The 20,175-nt window shown below is 37.0% G+C and overlaps 2 protein-coding genes and 2 long non-coding RNA genes across 7 annotated transcripts in view; 2 read left to right on the top strand and 2 right to left on the bottom strand.

Annotated features, from left to right (window-relative positions):
- The window catches only part of LOC142983612 (octopamine receptor beta-2R-like), a 142,287-nt gene that overhangs the window by 68,828 nt on the left and 53,284 nt on the right, over positions 1–20,175 (bottom strand). The gene's annotated exons all lie outside the window — the stretch shown is intronic.
- LOC142983628 (uncharacterized) lies at positions 3,073–6,021 on the bottom strand. Of its 2 annotated transcripts, none has more exons than XR_012960103.1 (4): positions 5,816–6,021; positions 5,243–5,453; positions 4,805–4,962; positions 3,073–4,018 (listed from the first exon to the last, which is right to left on the bottom strand). It is a non-coding gene; the product is annotated as an uncharacterized LOC142983628 (long non-coding RNA). The 2 variants fall into 2 exon arrangements; XR_012960102.1 differs by having other exon boundaries at positions 3,074–4,018; positions 4,814–4,962; positions 5,816–6,017.
- On the top strand, positions 7,485–11,517 carry LOC142983746 (uncharacterized). The gene is made up of 4 exons (XR_012960110.1): positions 7,485–7,567; positions 8,217–8,361; positions 10,253–10,383; positions 11,276–11,517. It is a non-coding gene; the product is annotated as an uncharacterized LOC142983746 (long non-coding RNA).
- On the top strand, positions 12,347–19,741 carry LOC142983575 (uncharacterized). Of its 2 annotated transcripts, XM_076130526.1 has the most exons (5): positions 12,347–12,487; positions 13,946–14,219; positions 18,490–18,593; positions 18,986–19,093; positions 19,326–19,741. In XM_076130526.1, the coding sequence occupies exons 1-5, from the start codon at positions 12,433–12,435 to the stop codon at positions 19,466–19,468; spliced, it is 684 nt and encodes a 227-aa protein (XP_075986641.1). In that variant the 5' UTR covers positions 12,347–12,432; the 3' UTR covers positions 19,469–19,741. The 2 variants fall into 2 exon arrangements, with proteins under 2 accessions (XP_075986641.1, XP_075986642.1); XM_076130527.1 differs by lacking the exon at positions 18,986–19,093 and having other exon boundaries at positions 19,326–19,713.

The following is a 20,175-nucleotide window of genomic DNA, read 5'->3' as shown; positions in this document are numbered from 1 at the left end:
ACCAATAGCAATGTGGATCGATTTCTGAGGCTAAGCTATGCTTACAGAGATTGTTCTGTGGATTGGTGACCATATTGAACATGCCGTGTTGTATTTTGGAAGGCACATTAATAATTGCGACTCTCGGCTGTCATTTTCAAAGATCTTTGACTGTCGTTTCCAGTAATCAGAAGCTTAAAAGTCTGACAACTAGTTTTAAAAAGCTATTACCCAGGTAACTAGGTTTTAGTGGTCTGATAAGCAGTTGATGTAAAATACTATTAAGAGGTACTAATAAGATTGTTTCCTTCAGATAACTTTCTTTTTAAATAAGGGTTCGGTGGATTTTTAACTCTAATTCGATAGAAATTGTTCCTGCGTCGCGGGGACTTTTTCAAATATACAAACAACAGCCACAAAGTACAACTAGAAAACGAACAACTATTTGTCAACCGCACAAATATTTGTTCCGTGACGGAATCAAACCCACTACTTCCTGACGCACTGGTAGTGGCGTGGCGACTAATTTAACCGCTGCGCCACGGAAACCGTCAAAAAATCAAATTCAAAGACCTTGAAACCAAGAAAAATTGTATTATATTTCCCCTGAAACATTGAAATTGCTCTGGGGAGTAGACACGTTACATTAAAACTAATGCTATTTCCTACATTACGCTGCTACGCTTCAATAAGAGCGGAACAGGGAACTTGGCAATCGTTAATACAAGTGCACGAAACGATAATGAGGCCACCTACTTTAGAATAGGCCAAGTTAAAGGTCTCGGTTATTTTGATCACACTACATGGTTCAATAACCTCGTAAAACTACATGTCATAAAGGCTGGTTAAAGTAAAACATGCATGAGGTTTAGAATTTTGGTATGTGGCCATATATTTTGGCTGGCCATATTTGATCCGGGTACCATAACATTGGACACTTATAATTCCAAACTACGCACAGCTTCTATTATGGTACCTAATCAAATAACTGATGAACATACACTTTTAAATATATGCTAATATAGACAAATAAACCAATCTCAGAATCAGATCGTGTTCCTCACTGAAATATTTGTCCTGGGTGGCATAATTCGGCACTACGGTTATTGTGGTAAGGTGACCAGGCTTTATTTAGGCATTCTAACGTAAAATGCGTGTTCGCGTTAATTCCCGTATTCTATCTTACATTAAACATGCAACGCGAGAGTTTAGAATTTATGAAGGTGTCCATGTTAACTGTTGCGATAAACGTGCAGTTAAATGTATCACCATATACTGACACATATCGTTCTCGTGCCTAACCTTGGTAGACTGAACTCGTCTCATGTACGTACAGCCCAAAATAGTTGGGTCCCCACGCGTAATGAGTGGGGATGGCCACTTGCCAATATTATACTGTTATCTTTTAAGTAAGAGTAGTTAGATTGCGGAAAAAGATTACTCAGATATTTTTAGTGCTACGTCATTGTAAATAAACCCCTTTAATAAAAATGCTTACGTTCAAACGTCGGTGACGTGACGTAACGTATCTCGACACCGTGCCGTGAAAATCCACGGTACGACGATAGGGTTTTTTATTCTATATACTTCTTAATACATACTTATATAGATAAGTTAACACCCAGGCTCAGAACAAATACTCATGTTAACGGTAAAACAATTTGGACTGCCTCCGTGTCGCAATGGTTAAAGTCGCTACACCACTACCGTTGCATCGGGTTTAATTTCCACACGGAACAATTATATACAGGAGTTGTCTTTATAAAAAGAAAATCTATGCAGACGCAACGTGCGCTTTTTTTTATTTTATTCGGCCTAGCCGGGCGGCAAAGCCGAATAAGTGCAGAATGTTCGGGAAAACACGCAGCTTGTGCAGAATGTTTAAACCGAATTGTGGCGATTGGACCCAAAAGAACCACCCAATCAGCACAAACCAAGTAAGGGCAGTAATTGCTTAGAGTAAGTTTTGTTGTTCAATAAAAATTGCCGAATCGAAGGCGCTGCCGTCCTCTAACTATAATGCCGTTATCTACAAAAACAATGTTTCGAGATATTCGCGAAAAAGTGCGAGAAAAGAAATATGCAATGCTGTTTCGTAACTATTTGGAAACTGCGATTTGAAATATCTTTAGCAGCATCTGGAAACAGCATTGCATATTTCTTTTCTCGCGCTTTTTCGCGAATATCTCGAAACATTGTTTTTGTAGATAACGGCATTATTGTTAGACGACGGCGCTGAATCGAATATGAATGTCTGTAGCAAGCCTTAGGCTGCGTCGGGTCACAATTGACACTTGTAAGGTTTATATACATTCGTATCCGCTAAATTATGTGTTTACGGTGTTTCATTACCATCTTACAAAATGAGAATTCTTTCATTAAGTAAGAAAATTGGAACCATAATTAAAACCATATTTTGTATAACAGATTAATTGAAGGAAAGTGATTGAATTGACATTTGATGGGCTTTAATAAAGCGATAAAAGCATTAAATGAAAGCATTGTTTCTTTAATAAAGGCGATTGCATAATAATTGTTATTATAATAGGGATGTTTCAAAGGTAACAAAACAGAAATTATAATTACTTACTTTTTTTTATGTGGTTTACTTAAAAAGCATTAAAGTTATGGAGTGGCGGCTAATGAAGTCACGGTGTTGTACATTTTGTACCTGTGGTCATGCGACTTTTCAACTCAATGCAACGCGGTAATAATCTGATTATGCACAAAAATTACAAATATGTGTGTAATTATTTTTCACAATCTACTAGATTGATTAAAAAAACTAAATTTGTCATCATCTCTAGTGTATATGACTGCCTCCGTGGCGTAGCGGTTTAGGCCGCCACGTCGCCTACCATTGCGTCGGGAGGTCGAAACATACAAACAACGGACACAAAGCATAACCAGACACGGAACAATTATTTGTGGATCGCACAATAAATTGTCCCGTGTGGGATTCGAACCCACCACACGCGGCGCTACGGTTATGTCGGTACAAAACAAATGACTAATTTTAAGTATATATTATTCTCAGTCTGATGTTATTAAAGTTCAGGGCCAAGGGATTGAAAAAACAACAAAGATCTATGTAAGTTTTATTTTATATTTGATAAATTATCACATGTTCAATGATTTAATATTAATAAGTAACTTTACACACATGAATCAGACACGGATTATAAGCAGGGCGGACATTAATTATGTATGTATATAATTTGGAAAAGTGGACAATGATGTTACTAGTACATTCTTTACTGCACAAACTTCTCACTGCATTTAATGCATCTCACTATTTAATACGCTTTTTGAAGCTCCGATATTGCCAACAATTGTTAATATCAGCCTAGATAGAAGTGGCCAAAGATCGGGCAAATTGGCGTTCTCTCGTGTCGGAGTCAAGACACATTTTGGGCTGTTGAACCAAAGGAGTACTTAGTAGTAGAGTAGTAGCCTAGCCTTTCTTCTATGGTTCAAACGTTGTAGCTGGATACCAGTATTTTACATGAAGCGACTGCCTATAGGACCTCCACAACCCGGTTACTTGGGCTATAACACAATACCCTTCAGTAAGACTGTTTGTCATATTTTCTGGCTTCTAGTTACTATTAACGACTGTCAAAGATCTTTGGCAATTACAGCCTGGACCTACAATTTAACGTGGCATTCGAAAACGTGTTTGAACACTATTATGATGTATTTCCAGAAGTGGGATTAATATGAAATTATTCATAGTTATCAATGACCGATGACAACGACATAATACGGATTTTTTTTTAGTATATCCTTACTTGATTCAATAAGCCTAAATATTTTATCGGCAAGAAAAGTATCCCATCATGTGTAATGCTTAAAGTCAATGCTACGAAGCTCCTTCCAAACAAATCAAATCAGTGCTTTTCACGCGTTGGATTTTTGTTTACAAGAGGCAGGTATTTCAAATCATCCAGATGATAAAGTTTTACTGCACGCCTCGTCGTCTTCCCTAATTTATAATAAAATTCGCATGGTGTCTCCTTGCCATTATAGTAATAAGTTCCTGAAGAAAACATAAATGTTAAGGTATATTTAACAAAAAAAAAAAAATCTTAGGGCCCTCTCTCTGTCATATAATATCCGTCTTATTCATAAAAACACTATAAACCTATTTTAGTAAAAAAGCCACTATTATATGTTTTCTCTCTTTCATTTCGCTAAGGAGTGAAAGAAACAAAAGACTTTATAAGCCTTTCATAACTTTATATATTTTTATGAATAAGAGGGTTAGTATTTTGTCGTCATGATGATAATAATGTCCTCCTAGCCGATACACGGCTACGGCGGTCAATTTCATTGATACTGGCCATCTGTGCAGGACTTTGTTTATAGTGTCCAAGTGTGTGCACATTACACAGGTACACTCTCTATTCCATCACTCTCATAGTTTGGTGGGACGGATAACCGACACGACCAGTGAGAGGTCAGGCGCAGGACCGACGGCTTTACGTGCTCTCCGAGGCACGGAGGTCTTCGACCTCAACTTCCTAACTCCAGGCAATCTCTAAGAAATTCTTAACAGAAAATCTCAGAAAAGACCTTTTGGCTATAATTGTAAAGGCCCTTAAACTGACTATCTCACAGTTTAGAGTTTACAATAAAAATACGCAATGACAGTTCATTCCCAGTCTTGTGTACAAGGGGCGAGCATATTGTCTTATACCACATAGAAAATAGAATACGTCTTCTGTTTTCTATGGTCCCGGCGATTAAAATGGAACCTATAGGTTTAAGTAGCCACAAGCAATACCACAGAAGTAGATATAAATAGTTATGAATGAAGTCTTACAATAAATACCATTATTTTTAAATTCTGCCGCATTAGCATATGATTCAGCATAATGGCTCCAACAATTTCGCGAAACAACATCACAAGGACTGTCAAAGTTAACCAATTCACCAGTGGTTTTTTCTTGAGCACATATTTTTGATGTTTTGATCGGTAATCTGTGAACCAAATAATTAAAATACATTATTTTCCCAGACTGCTATATTTTGACTCCACCTCGCAGTTAAGCAGGCCATTGTGACACTGCAATTTCAGTTTCTAATTGCTGGGTTGACCTATGTTTGAACCCTTAACTACGTGCGGCACAGGTACGGTACTGGACTAGTGTGGTACTAAATAGAGGTGCCGGCGTTAACGGTAGAAGATAAGCCCAGCAGTGGCTAGTAAAAACATCAGTAATGGTGATGTAAAAGAAATCTAGTAAGTATATGAAATTACCCATTATACAAATTCTGCACTTTCGCACTGTCAAACAAAAATTTTATCGTATTACACGTTCTTTCTAAATTTTCGCAATAGCTCTCGTTTGTTCTTACACTTCTCCGTCCACTTGAATGATCGGGCGTTTCGAATATGTCATCGAGGTAAATATGATTGGTTCTTAAATTATTTTGTAAATCAGCTATATTAATAGATAGACTCAATGAGACTGAAACAAGTTTAAAGAATGTTATTTACGAATTTATTTAATATATTAATAAAATATTGATTAGTTACTATCTTATTAGCTAAAGGGTTATTGCTCAACATTATCTACAACCGACTGACTGTTGGATGTACGAAAAATTAATCAGCGCCCCTTTGGGGCGCAAGGCAATAATTACTTTAAATATTTTTCTCTCATTAAACTCAGTTCAAAATAGTACTAAATGCCCTGCTGATTCATTTCTAGTAATAGTATTTCCCGAATCCGGTTTGATATTAGAAGAAAAAAAAATAAAGACTTCCACACCACACCCTAGCTACGCAAATAGTTCTGCGTGCACAAATAAAAAAATACAAATTTATTACCGTTAAAGTAAAGAATCGCACAAATGAAAAGTACCACCATTGTTAGGCCTAAGTCGTAACTAGTTAAAACAAGTGTATTAATGAAACATGGGATAGAAGTTAATGTTCTCATTATAATTAACAGCCTGTGGATAATTTGTAATACGCACGAATTAGATAAACAACTATTTTTAAAGTCCCATCTATTCATTGATTAGTCATTAAAGCGAATATCGTATCAATGTATCTTTACTTCCATATAGAGATATATTTCCCATTCAATTTGAGTATCAAAAGAAATGATTCAATGATATTAGCCAGCTTTACACACAAACTCTTTCGCGTTCTTAGGAGCGTACGCACAGGCACGTTTAGCTTGGGAGAGAAAACCCGAGCGATGTTGATGCAAGGAGGCGACGAAGGACTATGCACACACTCATGTTCGCTATCACTTATCAATGATGGCTGAGAGTTTACTTTCAACCATAAGATAAGATAAGATAAGATAGAGTTAGACTTATTTGTAATCTATTATTTATTATTATTTTTTTTCTAAAACCACACCCTCGCACTAAGATTTGCTCTTGTGTCGCCGGTACTTTTACAAACATACAAACAACGGACACAAAGTACAACCAGACCCGTAACAATTATTTGTAGATCGCACAAATAATTGTTCCGTGTGGAAATCGAATACCCGCGACCTCCCGACGCAACGGTAGCGGCGCGGCGAGCTGCGGCCTAACAGTCCTCACGAGTCTCAGTTGACAATTATTAGAAAGCAAGATTCTATTGCAGTGATTGACACCTTACATCAAAGCAGCAATGTATTACAAGGTGGCTATCAATTTGACGTAGACTAGTTGTTAGCTGAGATACATGATAAACGCTGGTCACGATATAAGGGCGGATATGGAGGATAATGAAGTCACCCAGGCTTTGGCTTTGGTGGATTTCTCAAACACCTTTATTACGTTTGCCGCTCACATAATCGGGTCGACTCGTTCGGTTCGGCAGTATTTATCGAACAAAAAGACCGACTCGAAGTAATTACTGCACTTGTTCAGTTTGTGCCTATTGGATAGTTTTCTCGGGTCAGAACTCCACAAATCTTTTAAGCGCGGCGATGTCGGGAGGCTTTTTTCCCGAACATTGATCCACATATTTTCGGTTTTGCCGCCCAGTTAGGTTGGAATGCCGAATCGAATATGTTTGTAGCAAGCCATACTGTCCGTTAGGCTTGCTATACACATGTTCAGTAGCTCGATTCTCTACTACTATCAACTACCGACAACCGACCTGTCATCGAGAAATTTTGTATGAAAATCTGATCAGCGCTCTGACGGGTGTAGTAGGAAATATTTTGGCAGTACATTCTTAATGTCAAAATTTCGATAGCTAGCCGGTTGTCGGTAGTCGATAATGGTAGAGAATCGAGATACAGTTCGGCAATATTTATCGAACAACAGAACGGACTCTAACCACTTGTTCGGCTTGTCCCAATTGGGCTCATCTACACATACTGGGTTTTGCCGCCGGCTAGGCCAATTAATGTCAAACCGGAAATGTGTATAGCGAGCCTGACTTAATCCTTTAGATTTTCTCTTATCTTAAGGGTACGCGTCGGTGAATCTTCATCAACGTTATCACTGATTGAAGTTACAAGTGATTATGAGCTTAATGGTAATATTTTTTTAATAACATTTCTAGTTGAGACTGAGATAAAGATGATGAGGTGTACTTTACTTTTATGGTTTTGCCTTCCTTTGAATCGTAAGTATTAAATACCAACGACTTTATATAAAAAAATGCACATTACCAATAAACAGATCTTTAGAATATAATATTAATCTCTGTATTTTACAATGAGATGCAATTTATCACATTTTAACGAATATACAGTATTTAGACCAACCAAATTTTTTTATCACATCATTCAAGTTCAAATGTGGGTATTGTTAAGCACTTACGTTAATGAAGCAAGTACCTAGTTGTGAAAAAATATGTTGTCTTTAAAAAAAAAACCATTTAACGATTTTTGTAATAGAAAATAGTTGTTACATCAATAATGATGTTCAGTAGCTCTATTCTCTACTACTATCGACTACCGACAACCGACCTGTCATCGACAAATTTTGTATGAAAATCTGATCAGCGGCTCTGACGGGTGTCGCAGGAAATGTTTTGGCAGTACATTTTAAATGTCAAAATTTCGATAGCTAGCCGGTTGTCGGTAGTCGATAGTGGTAGAGAATCGAGGTACAGAAGGCTAAAATTAATGTAGATTCAATAGTTCTTGCCACGTAACTGCAACGGTAAAATTGACACATTATAGTCTAGTAATTTTATATTGTCAGATGTGTTATATTTATGTCAAATATACATTAAGAACGACACAAAAATCTAAATTTCTCGATTTCAGATTGCGCTGATTACACTATTGAAAATATCAATGAATATAAGGCAGCAAAAGTTAAGCTCCAATTGTTTAATAATGGATCTCTGGATAGTCTCAATACTTTTGAACAAGTTTGTTGTGACGTACACAATAGATGTCTCGCTATTTTGTAAGTACCAAGAATGTGATTCCTACTTATAGGCTCGCCTTAACATTGTTTTATCTATGTGAACCTAGTATTTTTTTTACATAATAATATCATTAGGTTTTCTTTTAGAAAAAAATACTCAGAATGTATCGTACCATGATTCCACGAAAGTATCTGATACAAAATATACTAGAGATGCTGACCAGTAGCGCGATTCCCTACAGTCAGTACTGTGGAGTACCTATCGAAAATTTGACATATAAAGGGCACTGCCAAAATAATTCCAAAGAAGCCCGTAAGAGGCGCTGATCAGATTTTCATACAACATTTCTCATTGACTAGCCGGTTGTCAGTAGTCGATAGTAGTAGAGAATCGAGCTATAGTTTTATTACAATACTAGCTGACCCGGCAAACGTTGTTGGCCATAAAAAATAAATAAAAAAACATTGTCCAGCGGACAAAATTGTGAATCTAAACCATTCTCAGATCCCCTTGAACACACACAAAAAATTTCATCAAAATCGGTCCAGTCGTTTAAGAGAAGTTCAGTGACATACACTCTTACAGAAGAATTATATATATAAAGATTTTGACCCATTCTCTTAGGTGACGCAAGCGAAGTTGCGCGGGTCAGCTAGTAATTTATATCATTGGACAACTCACACACAGTTAGCTGATTCCATACTCAGCAGAGCTTGTACTATGGTAACCAGATACCTGGTAAAAATACTTAAACACTTCTAAATACATACTTGTATAGACAAATTTACATCTATACTAATATTATAAAGCTGAAGAGTTTGTTTGATTGTTTGTTTGTTTGTTTGAATGCGCTAATCTCAGGAACTGCTGGTCCGATTTGAAAAATTCTTTCAGTGTTAGATAGCCCATTTGTTGAGGAAGGCTATAGGCTATATATATCATCACGTTACGACCAAAAGGAGCAGAGTGCCAGTAAAAAATGTTACAAAAACGGGGAAAAATTCACCCATTCTCTCTTATGTGACGCAAGCGAAGTTGCGCGGGTCAGCTAGTCCAGAATAAGAATAAAATTCACGTGCTCATCCCACAAATATTTGTCCATAATGGGATTCGATTGTCGAACCCAAAAACATTATAAAGGTAAAGATTAAATTTCTATTATCACTATACAGTAAATACTATAAAAGTTATTTTTTATTAAATGCACGTTTGAGGCAGTGGTTTAACTGGTCACCTCGCCGCAATAACCAAAGCGCCGCGTGTGGTGGGTTCGAATCCCACCCGGGACAAATCTTTGTGTGATGAGCACGAGTATTTGTTCTGAGCCTTCATGTTAATGTATTTATATAAGTATGTATTAAGAAGTATATAAGTATGTTTATCAGTTATTTGGTTACCATAGTATGTATAAGCTCTCCTTAGATTGGAATCAAATGACCGTGTGTGAGTTGTCCAATGATTTATTTATTTATTTACAACTTACAACTATCATTACAGGTAAACCCAATTCGATAGTGCGCTACATCTTAATCTAACTAAAAACAAAAAATAAAATAATGAACACAAAAGCAAAAATACAAAATACATTTAACTTATAATACTACTTACATACTAACTAGGGACTAAAATATGATAATGTGTATATAATAATTTTTGTCAACTCACTCACGTGACAGCAAAATATATCAACATTCATGCTAACCATATTAATTAGTTAAAAAGACCTGACGAGCGGGGTCTTAGCCAGCAGATTAGTCCTGGCGTTCGGTACAGCTAAGAGTGGCGGACGTCGCCGCCTGCACACATACCGATCCGGTACACAAAGGCTAAGGCATCGTAGTACTGTAGGATTGTGTTTAATTCCACGCAATAGTTTTATTAAATATAGAACCAAATGAAATGTATATTTATTTATATTATTATACACAGGAAACCTGGGGGAATGGTTTGCGCTCATCATATGCAGTATGGCCTTGTGAACTTTCCTAACGTATGTGAAATAAGGTTCTACAACTGTTTAGTTACAGTCCTTGTGAAACCTGAAGGAAAAAATAAAAACGGTAATATCACGTTATTTCATAAACTAGCGGATGCCCGCGACTTAAATTGTAGCCTATATATTGCTTAGACTTAATAGCCTAACAACAAAAAAAATAGTTTAATTCAAATTCCAGTCCAGTAGTTCCTAGGAATAAGCGTGTACAAACAAACAAACAGACAGACAATATTTTTTGCCGATTTGTGTTCGATTACTGTTCCTGAACCTGAACCCTCTCATTGATTATTTTGTGAAAATATGAATTGTAATATTATAATATATTTTTATTGTGTAGGTACGGATATAGATATCGTTAAGTTTCCGTCAACAGGTACAAGCATGTGTCAGCTACATAAGTGATCAGAAGCTCTTAACCAAAAAATTAAATGAGAATACTCTTTATTGTACTGAATAAATAAAGTAAAAAAGAAGATAATATAAATTAAAATGGTAGTACAAATGGCGGCCTTATCGCACAGTGGCAATCTCTTCCAGGCAACCATTGGATAGAGAGATTAATGCATTTGTATGAAATGAGAGAGGGCAGTTCCTAACCAATGCAACTTAAAAATGTCCTACCTTCTTTGTCACTTATTACATGACCACAGTTGGTCATGTGGTAAACAGTGTGTAACTGCACGTTTGGTGCAGAGGATAAAGTGGCCACCACGCCGCAATTACCGCAGCGGCGCGTGTGGTCTTTGTGTGATGAGTACGACTATTTGTTATGAGCCTGGTTGCCATTTTGTCTTTATAAGTATGTATTTAGAAGTATATAAGTATTGTTCATCAGCTATTTGGTTGCCATAGTACATGCTCTGCTTAGTTTAGAATCAAATGACCATGTGTGAGTAGTCCAATGATATTTATTTATTTATTATTAGTTGAATTTATTTCTTTTTAATAATTTACAGCAAAGTTTCAATATAATGGCCAAGGCGTGTCGTGTCAGTACTACAAAGGAAAATCCAAAACGATTGATATTGCGATAAAGAATTATTTCCGGGATGACTTGGATTTTCAACTCGAGCAATTCCAATTTCAAACAAAGAATGATGATGTATTTTAGTAATTTATTAAATATACTTTTGAAAATTGGTTTTATTTTAAGTATATGATTTCAATTTATAACATAAATAATATTTAAAATTGAAAATTAATCTTTGTTTTAATTGTATATGTATTCCCCACCTGAACAGGCCATTTTATCAGCAAGCTACGCATAAATTAATGCCATCAAAAACATTCTGTAAAAAATCCAAGTCTCGTAGTTCAGTCACTCTGACGTAAAAAGTTGTGTGATCTATGTAATAACAAGTCGATTAATCTATTTAGTCTCCACTTAAAGGACCATCTGTCTTAAGTAATCACATAAGTTATTATCATACCAATTATATTAAAAATATTTTACGTTTAAAACAAATTGATCGACGTGAATGTTTTTGATAGCATAAATATATATTTCTATGGAAGCACCCTTTTTCCGTTGCAAATTTAAGTTTGTTTCGGTGGCACTCACCTTCTACACATACACCCCCTGTGCATCATAGTAATACATGACCTATATATGTTGCAACAAAGCAAGTTCTATTTAAACCATCCCCGTTCTTCAGGAGATTAGGGTGTACTAACCAGACAGACACTTTTTTTAGATTCTTACTCTAATTGTCCTATTTTAGCCCTAATAACTGATTTTAAATATCTTTAATGTATATACGCACTTTTTCTTTTATTTTACTGTATGCATATAAGTTTATTACATGGATATTATACATATATGTAGGTACCGGTATACATATACATATGTAGATATAGAAAAAAACGCGTCGTTATTTAGCGAACACGATCATTAGGTACTTAGTTGCTAGCCAAACGCAAGACGATATAATCTACAATTGGATAATGATTACCTATTAACAGTAACTACTTAACGAAACGAATAAAATCGTAACCACGTTCTTATCAAAACTGATCAAGCTCAGAAACTAATTTGATAGCGGATAAAAGACATTTATTTTCTAGGGCTCAAGCTATCTCAGCCAGACATTCAGTTACCGACATCGATAGCAACATGACGAAAGTTAAAAAGTATCTACGCATCATCTGTTTGTGTTTACTTTTGCCCGGTACGTAAAATGCTTTTTTATTTCTGCAATCCATTCACCTCAATTTTCTACAGCCAACGCGGCAACGTATCGACCGGCAAGCGTTTGGCATTTCAAACAAGTAAAAAACGAATAAGTTAATTATTATCTCTTTCGTCTTATTATTAGACCAGAGCCGATAAGTTTCGAAAAAATATATCACAGGATGAAACCCTTTGGAAAAGGAAGAAAATGCTTAATCGCATTTTTCGGACAAACTCTGAGTCCTAGAAAAAAAAGTTAAGTGGCAATAATGTAGATGGCGTGAATGTATTTGGCGATTAAAAAGAGTGGCCAGGAGTTTTTTATAGATTGGCTAGTTAGTAGTTAAGCCGTTCTGATATTACCGCCACCAACTTTCTCATCATACGAAGCTATTTCTAACCTAACCTACCCATTTCGGTTTGCCCAAAACTCCTTTTTAATAACTATGTCACGCAACATAATTATATCCCTAGGGATATAACTATATTGCGGCGTCATCTATCGTACTGCGACATTAATATTTAAATCGCACTGGTTTAATTTTAATGAATGGAAATTTGTTTATTTGCTTAAAATATAGGAATTTTATATAACTGCACGTTTGGCGCAGTGGTTTAAGCGGTCACCTCGCCGCAACAACCGTAGCGCCGCGTGTGGTGGGTTCGAATCCTACCCGGGACAAATCTTTGTGTGATGAGCACGAGTATTTGTTCTGAGCCTGGTTGTCAATTTATCTATATAAGTATATATTTAGAAGTATATAAGTATGTTTATCAGTTATTTGGTTACCATAGTACAAGCTCTGCTTAGTTTGGAATCAAATGACCGTGCGTGAGTTGTCCAATAATATTTATTTACATAAAGTATATTATATAATATAAGAAAAAGAACAGAAAATATAGGAATTTGCAGATAGTATAGAATAATAAACTTAATATTTAATACAATCTTTCGACTAAATCATTATTAGTTTAGTAACATTCGTTTAAATAAAACTAGTACTTTTTAAATTCGGTCAAATAAAAATCTGCCAATTAAATATTCGGTCAAATTAATAATTTATACGTAGTGACTTTATTGTAACTATAATTTGCCGGAGTGATTTTCGACAAAACGTTGTTTTATCAAACAAGGTTAAACTTATTTTTCAATCATTGTTTGTTATAGTTAATAACCATTTTTTTTTAATAGTCATTCATGTATCCCACTGCTGGGCAAAGGCCTTTCCTCTTTCCTCCAAACGTGTCTGTCCTGTGACATGCTCCGCCACGATGGACCTGCAAATGTCGTTATATCATCATGCCACCTTCGTCGTGGTCGGCCTCGACGGCAATGCCCACCGTCTGGCGTCCATTCTGTCACCAGCCTTGCCCATCTCTCCGGATGCATGCGTGAAACATGGTTGATAACCATGTTGCTTAATTTAAAATAATTAATATTTTTTAACAATTTCAGAGTCAATAATTTCGAAGAGTTCATATCGTCTTACCACTAAGGCTCCGAGGAAAGTCGCGACGACCATTCAACCAGAGAAGTCGTTATATAATCCGTTTCAAATAATTCCGAGGGCAACTGCACCCCCAGTGTACACGTTTCAACCATATTTTGAATTTGAAGGAGTTGATTATATAGCGGAAGAACATCCGAGAAACAAATTTGGAATATCTGGAAAAAAACGCATGAATTACGACTATTGTTTGTGGACGCTGACGTCATGCATCAGATCACAGTAATTTTTTCTCTATTAATGATTCGATTCCTATTTCTGGTCCTTCTTTATTGCTAATTTAGCCAAATCGAGTACTTTCAAAGAGAAATAATTTTTAACTTTATCGTCATACTAAAACAGACTAGTATTGCTTAAAAGGTCACGTCACAGCCAGAAGCCGGCGGTATTGGTTGCGGTTAGCTGGTTGTGTAAGCCTATTGGAGTGCCTGCCTTTTTTTAGCCGGCTAGGCGTTCCGGCTTTACAGTTTGGGTATACTGATTCAAAACCTGACGATGTTGCCAGGACGCGGTACCTTCGATCGGATACTACGTCAGCTGGCGTTGGGGTTTTCCAGTCGTCGCTTTCACGCCGGACGTCTTGGCAGAGGTCCGCCATGCGTGCTTCCGCATCGAGCCTCCTCGCGCCATGTATAAAGTGACACGAGGACTTTTGCGACTAAGTCCCATGGCGGCGTTCCGGCCAGTAGGCACCACACTTCGAAGGAGATCGTGTGGCCTGCGACATACGACCCTGACGGCCATCTCCGACATTGGACCATTGACCGTACGATCCCAGCGTACAGCCATCGGCAGGTGTTGTTTGGCCTCCCGAGGTTCGGCAGCCCCCGCTTCCTCCGTGGGGCGGTGCATGCCGTAATGCATTTTCCCAACGAACAAAAAACCAAAAAAAGGCTGTGATAGTGCGCCCGCCGCACCTACAAGTTTGGGCCGGGCCAGCCGACTGCAATGGGCTGAAAAGTCCCATTGGCCGTCGAGAATTAAACCAAGATACTTCATCGACGGTGCAATGCCGATGTGGACTCCGCCTGCGATGATGCTGGATGCTGGATGTGAAAGAATAGGGCCTCCGACTTTTCGAGTGCCACATCCAGACCCAGCGCGATGCGAGCGACGACTTGTGCGACCCCAGCTGTATCCAGCACCTCCTAAAATCGACCCCTGTGGAAGCCTACAAGACACTTTTCTTGACCAGCCAGTTTGAGCCGGGTAGTCGATTGTTAGAGCATGTGATAATTATTTCTAATACACACTTAACTGTGAAAAGTCATTGGTGCTTTGGATTCGAACCTGCGACCACTTGCGTGGGAGGTATCAACTTATACCACTATAAATAAATTTAAGCGACATCACACTGTGTAAACGGTGGAAGTCCAATTGCTTTATGTTACGTGTCAATAAAAACTAGGAATATGAAAAAATGCTTTAAGCGTTATTGAGTCATTTATTCGCGAAAGGGAACTTGGTTTATGTTCCGGATCTTAATATTATTCTGCTCTTCAAATGCCCTGCCTAAAAATGAATAGGTATTTAACGTCGGTTAAAAACATTGCGTTATTGCTCAACTTCCCTAAGACCCCTTTTAAGCGCCATAAAAATGCTTCGATATTAACGAAACCGGGCTCATTCGACGTTGATTCCCAATATGTATATAACTCAATATCGGCCAAAATGTACAGCCTTACACCCCTCGAAATAAAATTAATATGTACAAAAATCAATACAAAATTAATGTTAAAAAAGTACCTATTTTAGAACGTAAAACAGTCACAAAAAGTATTGTCGATGGGACACCGCACACAAGCTTCTTTTAGCATCGCCGACTAGCCGCGCGGCAGCTTCGCGTTTCAGCGACTGTCCGCGTTTGGTCATGCGCGCATACTGCTCCGAATTGGTCTAAATAGTACCGATGTTGGTTCGGTTCGGGTGAAATGATGTCGACCGTAGGACTACTACTGATAGTTTGTCAATTTTCAATACCCAATATGTATTGCAAATATAGTATTTGGGTTTCATAGAACGAAGTACTCCAGAGCAGTAATCGATTCTATGGAGGAGAGAATTAGATTTTTTTAAACACTAAAAAAAATAGCGACACTATAGTGGCAGTTATAGTCACGCAATACGTTCACGCAGCGTTCGCAATTTTTTTTGTGTGAAAAAAAAATTGTGAACGCTGCGTGAACGTGAAAATGCGCCATAGCGACGCTTAGAAGTGGAGCCAAAATATTTGTATGACCAGTAAATATTTTTACGTTATTCGTTTGCGATTTCTACTCCATCTCTGCAATTTTCTAGAAATTTAAGAATTTGCCGAGATAAAAAGTATCCTATGTTGTTTCACTACTTATTCTATGCCTATACCATAGTTTTATTTTAGTGGATTATATGCTATATTTATATTTCTTACGTGATGCTGGAACATACAGAGGGACGACAGACAGACAGACAGAAAAAAACATCGGTATCAGTATCCGTTTTTTAGATCCCCCATCGGTTTTTTTTATATATTCCATGTACAATAGCGCAATGCTGTACAACTATCTACCTCTAGTATTAACTACCGACTAGCTATCAATTTCAATCATTTTTTTTTTTTTATTTTTTTTTTTTTTAACCCATTAATGTCCCACTGCTGGGCAAGGGTCTCCTCCCGTAATGAGGGAGGGGTTAGGCCTTGAGTCCACCACGCTGGCCAAGTGCGGGTTGGGGACTTTGCATGCCCTCAATAAATGTTTTAAACAAATTTTTAGACATGCAAGGTTTCCTCACGATGTTTTCCTTCACCGTTAGAGCATGTGATAATTATTTCTAATACACACATAACTTCGAAAAGTCATTGGTGTGTTGCCTTGGATTCGAACCTGCGACCACTTGCGTGGGAGGTGCCAACTTAAACCACTCGGCTATCACTGCTTAATCTATCTATTTTTATTTAATTATTTAAATAATCCACATTGAATAATTTAGGATGACGAGGCTGTGTGAGTGTTGTTTCCTTTGCCTGCTTCAACGGAGGCAAAAAATATATACGTTAATTCTTTTTCTATATGTTTATTGTTTTGAAGACCAACATTTTTATTCTGTTTTCGATTTATTGACGTATTTTTATAGTTTCTTAAACGACTTAACGTAGACTATAATTATTATTTACTAGCTGACCCGCGCAACTTCGCTTGCGTCACATAAGAGAGAATGAAGGGTCATATTTTTCCCCCGTTTTTGTAACAATTTTCGTTGCTACTCCGCTCCTAATGGCCGAAGCCTGATGTCATATCTTAGTCTTCGGAATAATCGGAATAATAGGAGTAATCGGACCAGTAGCTCCTGAGATTAGCGCGTTCAAACAAACAAACAAACTCTTCAGCTTTATAATATTAGTATAGATTAATCTCATCTATACTATATATACTATATAATATTATAAAGCTGAAGAGTTTGTTTGTTTGTTTGTTTGTTTGAACGCGCTAATCTCAGGAACTACTGGTCCGATTTGAAAAATTCTTTCAGTGTTAGATAGTCCATTTATCGAGGAAGGCTATAGGCTATATATCATCACGCTACGACCAATAGGAGCAGAGTACCAGTAAAAAATGTTAAAAAAAATTACCCATTGTCTCTTATGTGACGCAAGCGAAGTTGCGCGGGTCAGCTAGTAAATAATAATTAATCTCATCTTTTGTTTAGTTTGTTTGTTTGAACGCGCTAATCTCAGGAGCTACTGGTTCGATTTGAAAAATTATTTCACTGTTAGATAGCCCATTTATCGAGGAAGGCTATAAGCTATATATCATCACGCTACGACTATTAGGAGCGGAGTAGTAACGAAAAATGTTACAAAAACGGGAAAAATTATGACCCATTCTCTCTTACGTGACGCAAGCGAAGTTGCGCGGGTCAGCTAGTTGCAAATAAAATTTATTTAAAGAACAAATTTTGTTTATTAAAGATACAAAAACAAGATAAAACGCACTAAATTTCATCACCTACTTTAAGCCTCTAGGGGATTCATTTACAAGAGCAGAGGAAAACGTACTTATTAAATAGTTATTATAGTCAAAAATAACGAACTCATATCCCATTCATGACAATTTCTATGGAACCAGTGCCTCGATTCTCTGCTGCTATCGACTACCGACAACCGAACTGTCATCGAGAAATTTTGTATGGAAATCTGATCAGCGCCTCTGACGGGTGTCGTAGGAAACATTTTGGCAGTACATTCTAAATGTCAAAATGTCGATAGCTAGCCGGTTGCCGGTAGTCGATAGTAGTACAGAATCGAGGTACTGGAACTATGATAGTTTTCGAACCTTTTTTTCGTTGGTTCACAAACTCTGCATTCATTCATTGTCTGTAGTAATATAATTTATTAGTATCATCGTCTAAGGCATAAACGCAATTAAATTTTATTCTGTTACATTTTTTTATACTTCTGACCGTTTTTCAAGGCTTTGGAACTAGAGTATAAATCTGTTCATATTTTTTTCAGAACGTACATGCATTTCATTTGTGTCCGCAACACAACTTCGGGTGACGATACATTTTTCGTAAGCCATTGTGAATACGAATATTTCAACTGTGTCGAAACTGAACGTAAGTACGGTTTTTAACAAAATTACTAACACAGTTACTAACTTTGCCCATTTGGTTAAACGACAAAAAATTTGTTTTGTGTCCGTAACTTGTTTACTCATAAAAGTCCTACAAAATTGGAACATTTTTTAAAACGAATTGGCCGTGTCTTGTAAATTATCCACATACAGTAGATGGTCGATGGTCGGTGGTCACTATTTTTATATAATAATACACGTTTCCGAAATTTTCCTTTCCTGTATAATAATAAATAAATATCATTGGAAAAACTCACACACGGTCATTCGATTGCAAACTAAGCAGAGCTTGTACAATAGAAACCAAATTTATTATTTTATTAATTTATTTCTTACTGATAAACATACTTATATACTTCTAAATACATACTATAGGTAAATTAACAACCAGGTTCAGGACAAATACTCGTGCTGATTACACAAAGATTTGTCCCAGGTGGGATTTGAACCCACTACATGCGGCGCTACGGTTATTACGGCGAGGTGAGCAGTAACTGCTGCGCCAAACGTGCAGTCCTGTGACGTGTGTATAAATTACATAAAAAAAAATATGAATTTGATATTTTAAAAAATATTTCCTTGTCCCTCTCTAATATAAAATAACGAATCCAAACATACTTAACTGGGATTCAAAGGAGGGATCACTTAAACATTGTCGTAATTAGATCTCTTGCTTTCTTAAATTTTTATTTTACACTTTGTACTCTTGTTACAGCTGTTCTATTCTTACAAACCGATGGCTTGTCGTGCACATACGCTTTGCCACCCGCTTACGGTGGCGTAAGAGGTGATGGTGGAGGACCGCCGCCGCCGCCTTGGTGCCCCTATATGATTTTTTATTGTGGTTGGTGGGGATAGTTCAGTATTTCGTCCCACTTATATATTTTTTTATTCTAGTAGCGTACGAGGCTTGCTAGACACTCGTTTGGATTGTCATTGTCGATCGAAAGCTTTCTCTGAATGAGAAAATGAAACATACGAAATATTGTTTATTTATCTTGGCGTCTTGAGGTGCTCAATGATAATTGGCTTTCGATCGACAATGACAACTTGAACGTGTGTCTAGCAAGCCTCGTACGCGACTTACATAAATCTTATGTCATAAAGTTTTTTATTTATTCTGTTAGCTTTATTATCCCTTCAGCCACACACCCATATACAAATACATTTTAAAATATGATGACATCTGGCATAGCTATTAATTTTATTGACAATGCCTATTATTTATAATTGGTCTTTATCAGCGCATTGTGGGCCAAAATTGATATTCCTCTTGAGGCATAATCACGGTCGTTGATAGAAAAGCTATTTATTTTACACACTCTGCAATTACTACGCATCACATGGCTTATAGCACAACTAGCTGACTCGCGCAACTTCGCTTACGTCGCATAAGAGAGAATGGGTCAAATTTTTTCCCGTTTTTGTAACATTTTCCACTGGTACTCTGCTCCTATTGGTCGAAGTGTCACGATAAAACCGGACCAGTAGTTCAAGAGGTTAGCCCAAACAAACAAATAAACAAACTCTTCAGCTTTATAATATTAGTATAGATTATCGGGGAG

This window comes from Anticarsia gemmatalis, chromosome 24 (genome assembly GCF_050436995.1).
Source record: "Anticarsia gemmatalis isolate Benzon Research Colony breed Stoneville strain chromosome 24, ilAntGemm2 primary, whole genome shotgun sequence".
In the NCBI taxonomy this organism is placed as follows: Eukaryota; Metazoa; Arthropoda; class Insecta; order Lepidoptera; family Erebidae; genus Anticarsia; species Anticarsia gemmatalis.
Note: the sequence above shows the minus strand (reverse complement) of the source record. Positions and strands in the feature narration are given on the sequence as shown.

What these genes read in the sequence shown, in the direction of transcription:
- LOC142983575 (XM_076130526.1), top strand. Translation starts at nt 12,433, where the DNA reads ATGACGAAAGTTAAAAAGTATCTACGCATCATCTGTTTGTGTTTACTT. An exon ending in TTTGTGTTTACTTTTGCCCG is followed by an intron (nt 12,488 to 13,945) that starts GTACGTAAAATG and finishes TAACAATTTCAG; the next exon opens with AGTCAATAATTTCGAAGAGT. An exon ending in CAACTGTGTCGAAACTGAAC is followed by an intron (nt 18,594 to 18,985) that starts GTAAGTACGGTT and finishes TACATACTATAG; the next exon opens with GTAAATTAACAACCAGGTTC.